The sequence below is a fragment of the Rhinolophus sinicus genome, chromosome 4, assembly GCF_057876585.1.
Source record: "Rhinolophus sinicus isolate RSI-liver-muscle chromosome 4, RSI-T2T, whole genome shotgun sequence".
Lineage (NCBI taxonomy): Eukaryota > Metazoa > Chordata > Mammalia > Chiroptera > Rhinolophidae > Rhinolophus > Rhinolophus sinicus.
The window spans coordinates 31,640,868-31,658,872 of NC_142504.1; the positions used below are offsets into that span (position 1 = coordinate 31,640,868).

The following is an 18,005-nucleotide window of genomic DNA, read 5'->3' on the forward strand; positions in this document are numbered from 1 at the left end:
ATGGGGAAAGGACAGTCTCTTCGATAAATGGTGCTGGGAAGACTGGACAGCCACCAGCAAAAAAATAAAACTGGACCTCTATCTTATATCATACACAAAAATCTACTCAAAATGCATTCAAGACTTAAATTTAAGACTTGAAACCATAAAACTCCTAAAAAAACAAAACAAACAACAACATGGGCTTAGGCAGCTCCTTGACACTGGTCTTGGCAATAACTTTTTGGATTTGACAACAAAAGCAAAAATAAACCAAGTGGGATGACATGAAACTAAACAGCTTCTGTACACCCAAAGAAACCATCAACTGAATGAAAAGGTAACTGATGGAATAGGAGAAAATATTTGCAAATCATATATTTGATAAGGGGTTAATATCTAAAATATATAAAGAAGTCATGCAACTCAACAGCAAGAAAAAGAATTCAGAAATAGGCAGAGGAATTGAACAGACAGTTTTCCAAAGAAGATATACAAATAGCCAATGGGCACATGAAGAGGTGTTCAACATCAGTAATGATCAAGGAAATGCAAATCAAAACCACAAAGAGGTATCACTTCACATCACTTAGATTAGCTACCATCAAAAAGACAAGAGATAACAAGTGTTGGCGAGGATGCAGAGAAAGGAGAATACTCATGCACTGTTGATGGGAATATAAATTGGTATAGTCATTATGGAAAACAGTATGGTGGTTCCTCAAAAAATTAACAATAATTGTACTTCATTTGGTTCTCTTCTAGTTCAATCTTTCTAGTTCGACTTTTATTATGAAATATAGCATACAAACATAAGTTTTATGAAATCATTCATTTGCAAAACATTATGTTTAAAGAATAAAACATTCATATACTAACAGAGACACAGAATATTAGCAATACCCAAAAAGCCCACTATGTACCCCTCTCTGATATAATAACTCTTCCCTCAGTAATCATTATCCTAAATATTGTGTACATCATTCCCTCCTTTTGTTAATAATGTTTTTAAAAACCACTTATCTGTATATCTCTAAACAATACACTGTTTAATTTTTCCTGGCTTTGGAATTGAAATAAATGAAATTATATCGAATGGCTTCTTCTGTGATTTGCTCTCCCTCCTCCAATTTTATGGTTGTAAGAATCATACATACTGCTGCATGGAACTGTGGCTCCTTCATTTTTTTGCTGAGTAATATTTTATTGAATACATAAGCTACAATTTATAGATCCTTTTCTATCATTGATGAAAAAATGATTGTTCAAATTTTTTTGCTATTATAGGCAATAAAATGACCCACAGACAAATCCACCTGTTTTTGTATGGGCCATAAGCTAAGAATTATTTTTACATTTTTAAATGAATGAAAAATGTAAGCATCACTCTTACATTCTATTTAAGATCAAATGAGAGTGTCTTTTAATGGGAATGATTAGCCAGTCATAGTTAGTGTAATGACTGGTGTTCTTTATATTTTTTTCATCCAAGTAATTTTATGCTTAATACTACTTACATAGTTTTCAATTCTTTTCCCCTCATTTTCTGTTTTCAACAAGTCACTTGTCATTTCTTTCCCTCACTGCTAGTTGGGAATTATGTGAGTAATATATTCTTTAAATCCTTACATAACAGCAAATTTCTTTCACCAAGATAGGTAAATGTTCTCTGGGATGGATGTAGGATTCTTAGATTACCATCTTTTTCTTCTCAGTAGGGTGTGAAATATGTTATGTCTACCCACTGACAGTGTTACAAATGAGAAATCTGATGATAGTCTAATAATTTTGCCTTTGCAAGTACATTTGTTTCTTTGTTTGCTTTGATTTTGTCTTGCTGTTTTGTAAGATTTTCACTCTACATTTGAAGATTTTTTCCCAGCCTATGTTTATGTAGAAATTTTTTAAAATCCTTGCAAACAATTGGCTAAGCCATTTCAATTTCAAGTATGAGGTTCAGGTATTTTTTCAGCTCAGAGAAATTTCTTCTATTATTTATCTAATGTCTCTCATCCTCTATTGTCATTTCCCATTCTGTTACTTACAATTTACATGTTGAGTCTTTTTCATGATTTTTCTTGAATTTTTGCTCGGTCATTTGAGAATTAGTTTGGGACATTTCTTATGCTTGAACTTCTAGGTTACCAATTTGATCTCAACAATAACTGTCCTTTCCTCTTCAGTTCCCCTACTGAAATTTTTATTTTTAAAATCAGCGTTTTGTTGTTGTTTTCGTTACTGTTAATTTGATTAAGAATATCTTTTAAAAGCCATACTTGAATATCCTTATTTGGTTTTGTTTCTCTTTTTGTTATTCGAGTTGTCATCTGTTTGTTCTCATTTTTTCCAAAACTCCCTGTTCATTAGGTCACTGGGTGCCCATCTTATGTGATGGTAAACGTGGCAGTCTCTGGTGTTATGGGTCCCCAGTGACTACTGCAGGCAGGCTGTGGTTCCAAGGAGCAACATCACGAGGAAGTCCCTCTCTCCCGTTCTCCCTGCTCTCCTTTAGTCCTTTGCCCTCGTAAGTGAAGAGGATTCTATTGCTTTCATCTTAAAGTCCATAATTTTCTAAAGGCTCAGCACTCTCCATACGAGTATCTGCTACATTCAGAGTCTAACCATGACCACTCTCCCTCCACCAAAAAACAAAAAATAAAACACTGAAAACAACCATCTTCCCCAAGAGCTCACTTACAACAGCTCTCTAAGCTCACACCTGTACCAGCCCTTTGCAGGAGTACCAACCAGGCATCAAGCCTCACTCACACCTCCTTACTCCTAGCCACCATTCCAGCCGACTAAAGTGATGGGTTTTAGTTGGGAGAGGAGAGAAGCTTCCAATCTACCATCTATACAAGTATCCATATCCACTACTTTTGAAATTTAATAAGTAAAACCTTTTATGAGAATTAAAACTTGATCCAATCCTTAGGAGGAAAAAAGGCTACACTTAGGAAAAATAAAGTCATTTCTGTATTACTAATGTAGCAATATACTAATATGATAAACAATATAAAGCTCATATACCTTTCTCTAGTTCCACTGGGAAAAGTTCCAGCTTTTCTACACGCTTTTCAAGTTCATACTCAGCAGACGCAGCCACAGGGTCAACTTCATCGTTTCTTCTGTCATAGTCTTCATTGGAGTATGTGCTGAAAACCTGAAGGAAGAGGAGGTCAACAAAAAGATGATAATCCACAGAAGATGGCTTTCCTAATTAAAAAAAAAAAAAAAGAAAGTCTACAAAGTATCCAAAACTACCTAAGTTAAAAATGTAGCATGATGAATTTCATCTAAACAACTTTTGTTTTTAAAATCAATTGAGATGTTAAGAAAAGGAAAACTGAATGAAAATAAACGTAACTTACTAATTAAAAAAATATATGAGTCATTCTACCACTTTTAATAACTTGGGAGTCAACAGTAGTCACACCATCCATTTGGATAGTAACATTCACTACTTTTTATAGAATCAGGGCAACCCATATAAACTTCAATGCTCTGCTGGTTCCTGATAAAACTAAGCTGAAGCATCTTGCAGCTGCCTAAGCAAACACATGGGACCCTGTTTCATGCTATGACCCATACAAGCCTCAATGCTGTAGTGTGTCAGTACTACAATTATATTCCAGTCATAGAATCACTGAAACTGATTTCTAGTCTATACTGGATTAGGCTGTGATAAGCTCTCATTTGTCGTCCCTCATTTTACTTGCATGTAGATTTAAATTAAATTCTTATTGAACCTTCCTATGAAATGACTATCAAAATATAGCTTAAGAGCAGCAGAACAAATAAGATTTTGCCAGCTCTTTCTTTTCTACCTAAATCACTCAAAATGCTGAATGTGGTCTTCAGCTATAGCCATAAGAAATTTGATTGTCCTTATCTCTGCTGAAATATTTGTTTTGTTTGAAAAGTAACTGGAAATAGGTACACAACCCCTCAATACACTGAAGAACATGTAAAAGAAATACATATTTCATCAAATCCAATTAATGTGTATAATAAAAACTGACATTTTCAATTAAATTCAACAATTATTAAGTATCTAAATTGTGCCTGAAAAAACTCTGCAATGACCCCCAAAATCTTAATATCTAGGAATGAGTCATTTAAAAAAAATACATAAAAACCTATAATAAAAATAGAAAGCAGAACAGAAGGTGAGAGATGAAAGAAATCAAGTCTGTTGCCTATAAAGCTGGCTCTGCTAGTCCAGGTGTGCTTTACATTCCCATTATTGGGAAACGGGCAGCACTTATATGCTATATATGGTAACCTATAAACCAGGAATACATATTGCATCTATAGAAGCAGACGCGGTGTGGTTACTAATGGTATATACTTCCCCAAATTATGCCATTTATAGGATTTGTACCCGAATGAATTTGTTTTTCTTCCTGACTTTCAACATGTTTTCACAGCCTGGTGCCACTCACTTGGTCTCTATCACATTTCTCCACCGTAATAAACATTACTGCAGCACAATGCACATTCCTAAACCATGGGGTCTGTGCCTGTCTTATTAATCTTTTCATAAAATATGCTTCCTATGCCCCTTGCATAGAACCTTCTAATATTTTTCTTAAATTGTCAGATTTATGACTTTCTCTTACACAGCCCTTTGGATCTTTTACTTCCCTTATATGTTTTGGTAGTCCTTACTCATATTTATTCATTCAACAAAAATTTAGAGTACCAACTCTATGCCAGACATTGGAGAAGGCACAATCTCAAGTGACTTCAAGCTCACACCTTAGTTGGAACACAGAAATCAAAATAAACAACGACAATATAACGTGAGAACGGATGCAACAGAGAAATACATTAAGTAATTTTTTTCTTTGCCTGAGAAGAGGGAAGAATTTCATGGAGAGGAAAATACTGAAGTTGAGGCTTAAAAAACAAACAAAAATGCATATTTGAGTGTAGAAGAGGGGCAATGCATATTTTAAATATAACACTATAGACAAAAAAAAAAGTGTGTGTCTATATGTTTTGGAAAACATCAATAGTTGAGTGGACTACAATACAACATGCCTAGGGGAGCAATCGTTAACAACACACAAAAAAAGTTACCCAGATCTGGAATTTACATGTCCTGGAAACTATTGGCAGATATGACTGACAATTATTCCATCAATATTTCCCACTCATCTACTTCTACTAATAGGTCCAAGTACATGATTACAGAACAAAGACTTAAATAATATTCATTCTGCAACATAGCTCAAGTCTGCTACTACATAGTAAGTGAATAAATAAATGTGTGTATATATACATATGTATATGTGTATACGCATGTTTGTATATATACATATATATACATACGTGTGTGTGTGTGTGTGTGTGTGTGTGTGTAAAGTATGAGAGAATTATTTCAAATAAATTAACACCTTCCTGATATTTTTTCAGGATCCCAAAACACTCTGTTATTAAATATTCTTCCCCAATCAGACTGGTTTATAAAGTTCATTTAAGGGTATGTTGAAATCAAAGCAAACAAAAAACTATATGACTACATTCTAGCAACATATATGACTATCTCCAGAAATCAGATGACTACATTACCATTTCATTCTGTAGAAAAGAAATAATGTAAGATACTTTTCATCTTCAGCTTGCTTACAGACTGGTAAATTAATGTGGGCACATAGGAAAAACCTATTAAAAATTGAAAAAGAAAATCCAGAACCCATTATTTGCAGATTTAGTTATTGTTTACTTGGAGAATCCAAGAGATTTAACAGAAAAAGTATTAGCAATAATAAGTGTTCAGTAAAGTAACAGAATAAAAACCAATATAGAAAAATAAAAACCACAACATGCTCTAGAAAATATAACAGAAAAGATCAGGAACTATAAAATATCCAAGAATTACTAATTATAATGTGCAAGAATACCTTTCTCTATAAAATGTGACTGAAGACTACAAAAAGCCCTGAGTAAGTGTAATGCCATTCTATATTCCTGGATTGAAATCTGTATATTTTAAGACATCTATGCTCCTAAATTACTCTAAATGTCAGTTTTCCCCAATTTAATTTATGAATTCTGGGCAATCAAATTAAAATCCCACTCACATTTTTCATCGAAACTAACAAGTTGTTTGAAAAAGAAGAATAAGGATGCAAACAGACCCTATCAGATATTAAAACACATAATAAAACTTCATGTATTAAGGCAATCGTTTTGGCCCCAGGATAGATCTATTTTTGTACTCGGTTCCACTCTTCTACTTTTCTATTCAATAAATAGTAGGGAAAGAATAAGATAGCCATCTGAAAAATATCACTATTTCATATATATACCATTAACAAAAGTAAACTCCAGATTGGTTAAGAACAAAAAGAAGTTATAAAAGTATTAATAAAAATATAGGACAATGTTTAATAGGCTAGAGAGACCTTCCTACAAATCCACAGATCCTTGAAATAGTAAAGGAAATGAATAAACTATTTGATTAAAAATCAATGCTACATATGATATGTGCATGCAGTCACCACTTTGAGTCCAATCAACTGCATGGTGAATTGCCCGTGGTGGCACAAGAGTGACTTTTTTTGTACACGCCAAATAGAAAGTAGTGGTGAATGTCACATACCATCTTAAGTAAGAAGTTAAAATTAAAATCAAGATAAAGCTGGTGGTAAATGTCCCATCTCTCCATACACAATCTCTATACAAAAATGTAATGGACCACTTATAGTCCAGATTTCATTAAGAATTAGCTATATCTCACAGAGAAACAGTGAAAGCAATGCTGCTTCTTAAACTATGTAATTCACAAAATTAGGTTAAAAATATGTACCACAAAACTCAGACTTCCTAACTTTTCTATACCAACTGCTTTATTGTAATCATTGCCAGAGCAATGAGGTGATGTGGCATAATGCCCCTATTGGAATACAACTTCAGTTCATACAGTATGTTAGGGGAACAATTTGAATGTTTCTTCCACGTAAAAAAAATAAAATATTGTTCCTAACTGATGCTTTACAAAATGTGGTGATTCTATAAATTCTATATAGAAAGGCAATATTTGTTATTGAATCGGCCCCGATGCACTGATTCCTACGAATAATTGCAGGCAATCTCCTAAAGATATTGAATTTTAAGTATTTAAAAACCACTGTTCATTAACTAGCACAATATTAGATAAGATAGATTTTACCCTGAGATTTCTTTGAGCTCAATCACTGTGATGTATGTAATATTTCATTTCTAAATAGTCATTCTTAGGAAGTGAATGCGTGTTCAGTAGTACGGGTCATCTAAAAGAGGGAATTATAATATGAACATCAGGAGAATTAGGAAGTACCTGTAATTTTAAAAATTTGAGTTATAGATGGACATTTTATGATTATAAATCGCTTGGGGGCAAATGAATGCTCAAGGTGAACTAATATTTAAGAGAAATGGCTTTGAGAATATAAACCAAACAGATGTACTAGGTTATGCTAAGGTCTATTTACTTCCATTTGTTTAAACACATTAACTTATTAAAATTAAAGGAACTTTAGAAAAAAAAAAAAGAAAAACACCAGAAACCCATCTCTAATTGCTGCCAAGAAGTATATTAGCCTATACTTGTGGATTGATAAGGAATGGCCATTAACAGACTCAGATCTTAGTAAAAACTCAGATTCACTCACTGCCCTCTATGAAAGCTAGAGTAGAGTATTAAGGAAGCTAGTTATAGTCAACTTCCATAAAGAGTGCACCCCAAAAGAACAAGGTCTAGAATGGGTACATATTTTATATGAGAATAGGAAATGAAAGTATTAGAGAATTAGGTACCTCCCTTTGGCAGTTTGGGTATGAACTCGGGGGAGAGGGTGGCAACATACATTTACTACATACACAGCCCAGTAGAAAAAACACACTGAGCCGGCAGTTAGAGTGCTAACGTTCCCATCCAAATCCTGATACTTCTCTTCTGAGCGATTTTAAACCATACCCTGTCATTTTCTGGTATTAATTTCTTCATCTGTAAAAATGATGTATTTAAATTAGATATGGTATCATCCAATTGGAAAATATAAAGGCTGTATACATGGTAGGCAGAAATAATACCAGAATTCTAGTGAACAAATACTTTACCAGTCCATAGAAAATGTTGTTAAATAAAAACAAAACATAAACTTTGGAAGTGGGGCAGACTGACATTTTCTGAGCATTCATTATGTACATGGCAGTATAATAAGTTCTTTACTTACATAATCTTGTTTAATCCTACCAAACATCTCTATGAAATGTAAAGAGGCTATAGTTGTAATTTGCCCATTTTATAAAGGTGGGTTGATTAATACAAATTCTCAAAATAATTAAATATAAGAAAAACACTCTACAGGCTTAGCAATTGTTATGGATGATACTGCAATGAAGAAAAAATGGACTGAGGACCATTTTGTGGTGTAGGTGATTATTCAACCTAAAGATTAAACTTGGAAGCTTTAAACTAAATGTTCAAATGTTAGTTGTTTTAAGAATTTACAAATCCATTTATTTTTCTTTTAAATTTGTTTTCCAAATGCAATCAACAAAACAGAGTTAATTCTCTAGTTTTTGAGGGGATTAGGGAAGGTCAGAACTAAATGCTTACATTTTGATATGCTTTCAAAAAGCTTAAACTTGTGCAGGGCACATAAGCCATGTCAAAAATAATAAATGTTTGAAGCTAATTATTCTAGCAGAGATTGGATCTCTTCCTCCATGTATTAGAATAATGTGTCCACACTCTTTAATGTAACTTCACAAGCCTCTCCCTGTGGATGGGGTATACTTTCCTGCTCCATTGATTTAGGGATGGGTAAAACAAATGACTTGTTTTGGCCAATGGAATATGGATAAAAGTAACAGTGTGCAAGTTGTCAGCAGAAGCCTGAAAAAGCATCCTGTGCTTCCACATAAACTCCCAAGCTCCTGTGGTCCACGAATAAGAGCATTCAACAACAGGCCTTTCAGCCTAGGTCCCAGAATGAAGACAGAGGGAGGAGACCTGGACCTGAGAGGAAGCCTTGAAGTGAATCTATCTAGCCTGGCCCAGCAGAGCCCAGCTTAAATCAACGGACCTGCAGCCAACCTGTACACCTGGGAGCTCAAGAACATATGTGTGTTGTAAGCCACTGAGATTTTGATATAGTTTATTACTCTGCAAAACATGAATGATATAGTTCTCAAACTATTTTTAGTAGGAGTCATTTTTCATCTTTTTTAAATTGCAGAATCTTGTAGAGCTGAATGAAGAGAATTAATGCATTGCTTCAACGAATGTCTTTGACTACATTTATACAAATTAAATACTGTACAGATTTTTTTTTTTTTAAATCAATACTAAAAACTTCTAGACAACAAAACATCCAGTGTTTTGTGAGAATGTAGGAAAAAGAATACTCCTGGAAAAGTATGGGATAAAAGTATAACTTGAGAATAGCTACCAAGATTTTAAATATAAATGCCTTTGACCTAATAATGCTACATCTAAGTATTTATAGAGATACTTGAAAGTACACACAAAGATGTGTGCGCAAGGAAGTTCATTACAGCACTATTGTAATAGCCCAAAGTCAGAAATTATCTAGATGTCCACTAATAGAGAAAACGAACGTCTTAATTATGATATATACAAATGTGTAATTTTATGCAATGATTAGAAAGATCTATCTCTGCTGACATGTAAGGCTCTGCAATACATACATCAGTAAACCAAAAAAAGAACACTGCAGATCTATCTATCGATCGATCGATCGATCGATCTATCATCTATCTATCCATCCATCCATCCATCCATCCATCCATCCATCCATCCATCCATCTATGTTCCCAATTGGTAGGATCTCAATTTTAATCGAATTTAAAAACCTCCAAAATTCTCTAGCTATGTACTCTTGCCAAATTGTAAAACCACTCTAAGCCTATTTCCTTATTTTCAAAATGGCTATAATAATAATACCAACCCGATAAAGTTGTTTTGAAATGAAATGAGATAATTAATGTAATCACGGTTGGTTCAACATGGGGTGAGGGAAAGCTTTCCAGGCTAGTATGAGATACTATTTCCCCAGACACATACACTCACCTCACACTCTTGCTTATAAACGTTTTTGCATATTTAATCCACTATGATGCTTAACGCTTTTAAAACAAAACTCTAACTTGATATTAAAATGCAGTTTGGCCTGCCAGCTCCCTCCCTGTGTCCAGAGCCACGCAATGTCATTATACAATGGCTCATCACCTGCCATACTTTGTTTTTGCTTTGACCAGGGAGATGCTCAGAGATGAAAGGAAAATTTACCTAGGTAAATACTTCTTCTTTCATCAATAGGGTCTTGATTCTTTCAATAGCCTTACAGTAGTTCTACCATTTTTATTTATATTGCTGCAATTGCTTTGCAAAAATATGGTTAATTAACCAAATAATAATCGAGCACCATCATAATATTACTGCACCACAAAAAATCTCTTAAAGGCCAGCAGCATCCTGGACCATATATATATACCAGGGATGCCAAAAAAATGTATACACATGACTTGCATTCATCTTTTGTTATCAGTTTATATTGAGTATTACAATTTTAACACAGTTTTTTTCTTTCTTAACATGTTAACAAAAAAAATATTTTTTTTGGCACCCTCTGTATTTAGTTCAGTCACCTTCGCATTGTTCCTGTGTTATTTGACTGAGAAAAGCAAACAGACATATATTTAATTTTAAGACTTCTTGTTTCAGAACCAACAAGGGATATTCTGTTCCTTGATCAAAGAAACAAAACAAGACTTTGTCCCTTGCTTAGCAGCAGAGACCGTCTTTTAGGGGTAACAGGTTTATAACAGTTAGCGATGACATTTCTGACCCAGTAACCCTAGGGTATGAAAAATAAAGTTAAAATTTGCTTAACAGAAGATTTCAACTAGAATCATTCTTTTTCACATTTCTAATAGTTTGAGCTGCAATACTTTTGAGAACAACAGCAACATTTTTTCAAAAATAAGAAAAAAAACGTTATTTCTTTCCTTACAACACATTTTCTTTAATCAATGGAGGTCAAAATAAATTCAGGATTTTCTGTAATATTAACTGGAAGGCATCTCCCACATTGCTTCCCCAAAGCTGCAGTTCTGCCTGTCACCAGGGTTCCGCTTCATCTTCCTGACACATCAAAGATGGAAAACGTTTCAGGTTCTAGTAAACTGTGTTTCAGACGATGGCTTGGCATAGCGTGCTCCTAGAGATTAGCCAAGAATTCACATGCTTCCATGAACAGGTCCCACTTATCACAAGTTTCGTTGGCAGAACTCTAACTCACCTTCACATGATTTTAGTGGCTCTGCTAAAGAGACTCCAAATTGAGACTAAGAGAAAGCATGAAGAAGATAGTCTACATCTTGAAGTTTTAAAAAGAAATTTGGTGATAAACCATCCTGAGAAAGGAGGATCCTGACAGCCTTAGAACAATGTGTAAGTTCATCTTTCCTTTTCTTCCCCCAGAACCAAAGCCAGTTCACTGATTTATGATAGTAAGAATGACAGACAGTTGGTTAATGCCTCGTGTGTGCCAGGGAGTATGTTGGGCTCTTGTTGCAAACTGATGTAAGCTAAACCAGAGTTCACAGCTATCAGGCTTTGGGGGGTTACCATCGGTAGTCTCCACAGACTGTGAATAGGTGAGGGCTTTCTGCTGCATATAAAAACAGTGATGAACAGGAAGGTGCAAAAACAGAGCCACAGCTCTATCTTGTAAGCTCTGTTAAATCCCAGATGTCTATCCTTAAGGTACTCTGACAACCTGCATGAACGTGTACTTAAAGCAGTAACAATATTGTACAGTATAATGTGTCTAACCTTCTAATGGGACCACTCTACAAAATCCTACGTATCAGAAAACAGGACCAAATGAGTACTAGACTTAAGATGTTACTCCAAAAGCCGTTAGCCTGCTGGTCTTCTCTGACTCGAAGCCATTAACATAAAATATTTCTAAGGCCAATCCACATATTTTCAACATCACTCATTTTACCAATTATTTGTAACATCCTTAATACACTTTCTTGTACAGATTTAAAGTACCTATCTCTGGAGTGTAGACTTCTAATTAGCGTCTTTCAAATACTAATTAACTAATCCTAGAGTGAGGATTCATGATTGGTGTACCTGGAATGCTAATTGAAGGCTCCTAAAACAAAGTTATACCCATAAATATTGTGATGTATATGCTGAAGTAATTGGAAGTCTATTACAAAGAATATAAAATTTTACAAAAACTATCTTTGACTCTTGTGCCAACTGATTCAGTAAGGCAGAAAAGAGAGTGCCCACTTTTCTATTTTTACATAAGAAATTTGAAGCTCAGAAAACAATATACATGGTGTATGTAAAGATAATTAATGAAGACAGTCTATAAGGACAAAAGGTATATTTTACTGATTGTAAGCCTAGTGATTTCGTAGATAACTAATCAATAGGAAGTGAAAAAGCAAACATACTCTACAGAATGGGAGGTAGAGAGCAGACTACCTCAAAAGGCAGCAAAATGAAACCTGTATTTGTTAGGGTTCTCCAAAGAAACAGAACCAAGAGAAAATGGCATATATATATATATATATATATATATATATATATATATATATATGTATGTATATATATATACACACACACACATATATATATACACACACACATATATATACACACACACACACATATACATATACATATATATATTTTATATATGGTATTACATCTGTATTTGTAGTAAACTAGATTTATTTGAAGGAATTGGCTCACAGGATTATACACGCTGAAATACAAAATCTGCAAGGTAGGCCAGCAGGCTGGAGACCGGGGGAAAAGTTGATGTTGCAGTTCAAGTCCAAAGGCGGTTGGCTGACAGCATTCCCTCTTCTTACTGACGGTCAGTCTTTTTCTATTAAGACCTTCAATTGGTTGTATGAGGCCTACTCTCATGATAGAGGGCAATTTGCTTTATTCAAAGTCCACCAATTTAAATGTTAAATTCATTTAAAATCACCCTCACAGAGATAGCTAAAATAATGTCTGACCAAAAATCTGGGCACCATGGCACAGCCAAGTTGACAAATAAAATTAACCATTATGAATCCCCTAAAATAAAATATTCTGTACTCTAAAATCTAGTCTTTTGACTTCTGACAAAGATAATCATATCTTGAGAGTGTTTTTGTTTTTAATTTGGAGTCAATGTGCATATTCCGAGACATATTTGTAGAATGTATACAAAACCCATGATAAAATCAAATATTTTTGTATTATTGATGGCACCAACCACTTCATACTTGTAGATAGGATGTAAATTCTTCAAATTTAGAATAGCTATGGTTGACTCTGTGTTAAGTTATATAATATTTATGAAGACATTTAATGAAAGAATATTTCAAAATAAGTAGAGTTTTATTAAGGTCAAATATACATAAATCATCAATGAAATAAAAAGATTAGATGTTTTTATTAGATTAGATCTACATATCTTCATTTTGACAAAACAGAATTCAATTATAAGTAATATCGTTTATCTGCAAATATGTGTTGCAAAAGTACTTGAAATTTTACATTTTAATTTTTTTTTACTTTTCAATTATAGTTGACATACAGTATTATTAGTTTCAAGTGTAAAACATAGTGATTAGACATTTATATAACTTACTAAGTGATCACCCCAATAAACCAGAACCCACATGACACCACAGTTATTACAATACTACGGACTATGTCCCCCATACTATATGACTATTTTGTAACTACCAATTTGTATCTCTTAGACCTCTCCCCATCTTCATCAATCTGCCCAACCCTGCCCCCTCACCTGGCAACCATCAAAATGCTCTCTGTACCTGTGAGCTTGTTTTTGCTTTGTTTGTTTGTTTGTTTATCCTGTTCTCTAGGTTCTACACATATGTGAAATCATATGACATCTGTCTTTCTCTATCTGACTTATTCCACTCAGCACAATACCCTCTAGGTCCACTCATGTTGCAGAAGGCAAAGTTTCATTCTTATTTTATGGCTGAGTAATAGTCCATTGTATATATGTACCACCTCTTCTTTATCTATTCATTCATTGATGGACACCTAGGTTGTCTCCATATCTTGGCTATTGTAAATAATGCTGTAATGAAAATATGGATGCACATGTCCCTTTGAAGTAGTGTTTTGGGTTTCTTTGGATAAATACCTATAGTGTGATAATTGGGTCCTTCTTTGTCTCTGTTTATAGCCTTTGTTTTAAAGTCTATTTTATCTGGTATAAGTATTGCTACTCCAACTCTTTTTTTTCCGTCCCTTTACTTTCACTCTGTGTGTCTTTCCAAATGAAGTGAGTCTCTTGTAGGCAGCATATGTAAGGGTTTTGTTTTCTTATCCATTCTGCCCTGCTATGTCTTTTAAGTTGAGTATTTAACCATTTACATTTAAGTAACTTTTAATAGATGTGTAGTTATTGCCATTTTATTATTCCTATTTTTTATGTTTTTTTTCCCTTCTTCTTCTTCTTAAAGAAGTCCCTTTAACATTTCCTGGAATACTGGTTTGGTGGTGATGGACTCCTTTAGCTTTTTCTTGACTGGGAAGTTCTTTATCTGTCCTTTGAGTCTAAATGATAGCTTTGCTATAGAGTAATCTTAGCTGTAGGTCCTTGCTTTTCATCATTTTGAATACTTCTGCCAATCCCTTCTGGCCTGCAAAGTTTTTGTTGAGAAATCAGCTGACAGTCTTATGGGAGCTCCCTTGTAGGTAACTAATTGCTTTTCTCTTGTTGCTCTCTTTGTCTTTAACCTTTGTCCTTTTATTTATGATGTGTCTTGGTGTGGGCCTCTTTCGGTTCATTTTCTTGGGAGACTCTCTGTGCTTCCTAGGCTTGTATGTCTAATATCTTCTCCAGGTTAGGGAAGTTTTCCATGATTATTTCTTTAAATAGGTTTTCAATGCCTTGCTCTCTCTCTTCTCATTCTGGTAAACCCTCTGACGCAGATCTTGGTATGCGTGATATTGTCCTAGAGGCCCATTAAACTATCCTCTTTTTTTTTTTTTTGGATTCTTTTTTCTTTTTGCTGTTCTGATTGGTTTTTTTATGCTACCTTATCTTGCAAATTGCTGATTCCATCCGCTGCTTCATCTAATCTACTGTTAATTCCCTCTAATGTATTCTTTATTTCAGTTATTGTATTCTTAATTTCCCACTGGTTCTTTTTTTATGTTTATATTTCCATTTTTATCTTTCCTATATGTTTCTTGAAGTTCTCACTGAGATTACTGAGCATCCTTGTAACCAGTGTTTTGAACTCTGTGTCTGGAAGATTGCTTGTCTCCATTTTGTTTAGTTCTTTTGCTGGAGCTTTATTCTGTTCTTTCATTTGGGATATATTTCTTTATCTCCCAATTTTGGCTGCCTCCCTGTGTTTGTTTCTATACATTAGGCAGGGCTACTATGCCTCCCGGCCTTAGTAGAGTGGCCTTATATAGTAGGTGTCCTGAGGGGCCCAGTGACTCAGTCTCCCTAGGGACCTGAGCTGGGTGCTGCAGGTGTGTCCCTTGTGTGGGTGTGTGTGCCCTCCTGTTGTACTTGAGCCTTGGTTGCTGTCTGCATGCCAGTGGGAGGAATTGACCCTCAGGCTGATTGGTTATGAGGACTGGTTGTGACTACAGTGGAGGAGCTGTTGTGCAGGGGCTGATACTACAGAGCTGGGTTTGCTTTAGCAGGGCTCTGGTGCCTGCCCTGTCTGCCTTTTGGGTGTGTCATTTGTGGAGGTGTTGGGTGGTACTCTGGTGTGGTCTGAAGCTGGCCACCAGGTGAGTTGGTTCTGGGGACTCTTGGGAGGGGCTCTGTTGCTGGCCAAGGTCAGCCGCTGCCTACGCCCTGCATAGGGCCACTTGGTATGAGCTACAAAGTGATCTGCAGATGGCTGCCATTTGTGCTGGACTTGGAGGTTCCTGGGATAGGCCAAGATGCGAACTGAGACTGGCTGCCACAAGTGCCAGGCTCAGGGCTGCTTAGCATGACGTAAGGGGCACATCGAGGCCAGATGCTGCTTGTTTGGAGTTTGTGAACCTTTGAGAGGTTTTAGGAAAGTCCCATGAGCCAAGCCAGGCCATTTATATTTTTGACAAAATTAGAATTCAATTATAATTAGTATCATTTATCTATAAATATATGCTGTTAAAGCAATTGAAAAGTTTTAAAAGTGAGTTTAATATCTCCTTCGAAAACAGTTTATGCCACTAAAATAATCAGGAAGAAATTGTATCATAAATAAATATAACCATAGATCATTCTAAATTTGGACAAATTCTAAAATAGTGAAGCCCAAATTAGTGAGTTTTTCCAGTAGACAGTTTAACAGAAAACTGGGCAATTCCACTGATGTTCATGTTTTTCACAGTAATTTTCAAATTGCTATAAACAATTAAACATATCCATGGGAAATTAGCAATGTTCTCTTTCAGTTCAATCAGACTTTTGGTTTAAATTGGAGACATATGCTTTACAAACTGACAACTGGTGGCCAGCACGAAATAAATTGGTGGCCTTGGTCCAGCTCCCACTGGACAGATGTCACCATCACAGAAATTGAACTAATTAGCACCAATTGGCACCTTTGGGCGGGGGTGGGGGGTGGGGGGGAGGAATGTGATTATCTCCTAAAGGAAATAATTGACTTCTCATTCACAGAAGTTAATACTCTTATACAGATGCAACAGGATGAGTTAGTAAGTCAGGGTCTGTTCTAGCATTTGTCTTAGCAGTTGGTATTCACTTTTTCTTTCACTACCAGTGCCAACACTGTGTTTCTAAAGGCCCAGGGAGGGAGAGTATTCTGAATTGTCTAAACAGGAAAATAGTTGGAGGGGAATACTATAGCATGTGAGGGTAGTGAGGTTAAAGAGCAGAATGGGGACACTGGCCACAGCTTCTCTTGAGGCTGAGAAAGGAACGTGAGACATTCTTAGGGCATAGAAGTTCCTCAGGTATAGTTTACTCTCCCATGCCAAGCACCCAAAGGTGACCTCTGATGGGAGGGTTAAGGGATATCATGAAAACCTTGGGAAGAGCACCCTGGCCCACGATTTTGCCTGGAAACAGAGTAAAACTTCCTTGAAAAGAACTTGACCTTCTGTTCAAGGAGCTCATCAAAAGTAACAATGTGGGTTAAAGGCAGAGAGGCTCCTCAACTAGGAACTCTGTAAAACTTCCAGAAATTGCACATTTACCCAGAGTGGTAGAAGAAAATGCAAAAACATAAGAGAGGCTGAATTAAGAGCCAAAGAAGTGGGTGAGAATCTCAGGAAGCATAACTTTAGCATAGTGGAAGAAATTAATGTAATGTAAAGCATCATAGTGGTGGGTGAACTAAATTGATTCCTACTCCTTTGTTTAAAGGGGTTGATGACTCCACACACCAACTGCGATGGCCTTTTATGGTCAACTTGACTAGGCTACAGACTCCTGTTATTTAGTCAAACACTAATCTAGGCATTGCTGTAAGGTAGTTTGTTGAGGCAATTAAATAAAGTCTAAAATCAGTTGACTTTAAGGAAGATTACCAAGGCTAATTTGGGTGGGCCTGACTCAAAGGCCTTAGGAGCAGAGCTAAGGCTTCCAGGAGGAAGAAGACATTTTGCCTGCGGACAGTAGCTTCAACTTGTTGCAGAGTTCCATCCTCTCTCTCATCTTCCTGGCCTGCCCTTCAGATTTCAGAATTGCACACCCAGCCCTTACCTTTCCATAAGCCAACTCGTTGCAGTAAGTCTCATAATATATATTTCCTACTGGTTCAGTTTCCCTGGTCGAACCCTAAATGATACACCAACACTTCAAGTCTTCATCATAGGATAAAGTACGATTACTTAGAGCAGTGGCTTCTGAAGTGGTGACTGTGACGTTTAAGAGGGGTTACAAAATCAATCTAATGGGTCATGAACAGCATTGAGAAAAGTTAAATAGAAAATAATCGAATAGAAAATTTCATCATTACAAGTAGTAAGA

The 18,005-nt window shown here is 35.4% G+C and overlaps 1 protein-coding gene across 17 annotated transcripts in view; it reads right to left on the reverse strand.

The window, feature by feature from the left end:
• Positions 1 to 18,005, reverse strand: part of PPP1R9A (protein phosphatase 1 regulatory subunit 9A) — a 273,673-nt gene that overhangs the window by 128,238 nt on the left and 127,430 nt on the right. For all 17 annotated transcript variants that reach the window (XM_019729737.3, XM_019729733.3, XM_019729732.3 and 14 more), the window contains one exon: positions 3,010 to 3,142. In XM_019729737.3, coding sequence (XP_019585296.2) covers positions 3,010 to 3,142 — 133 coding nt within the window. The remainder of the gene's footprint in view (positions 1 to 3,009; positions 3,143 to 18,005) is intronic.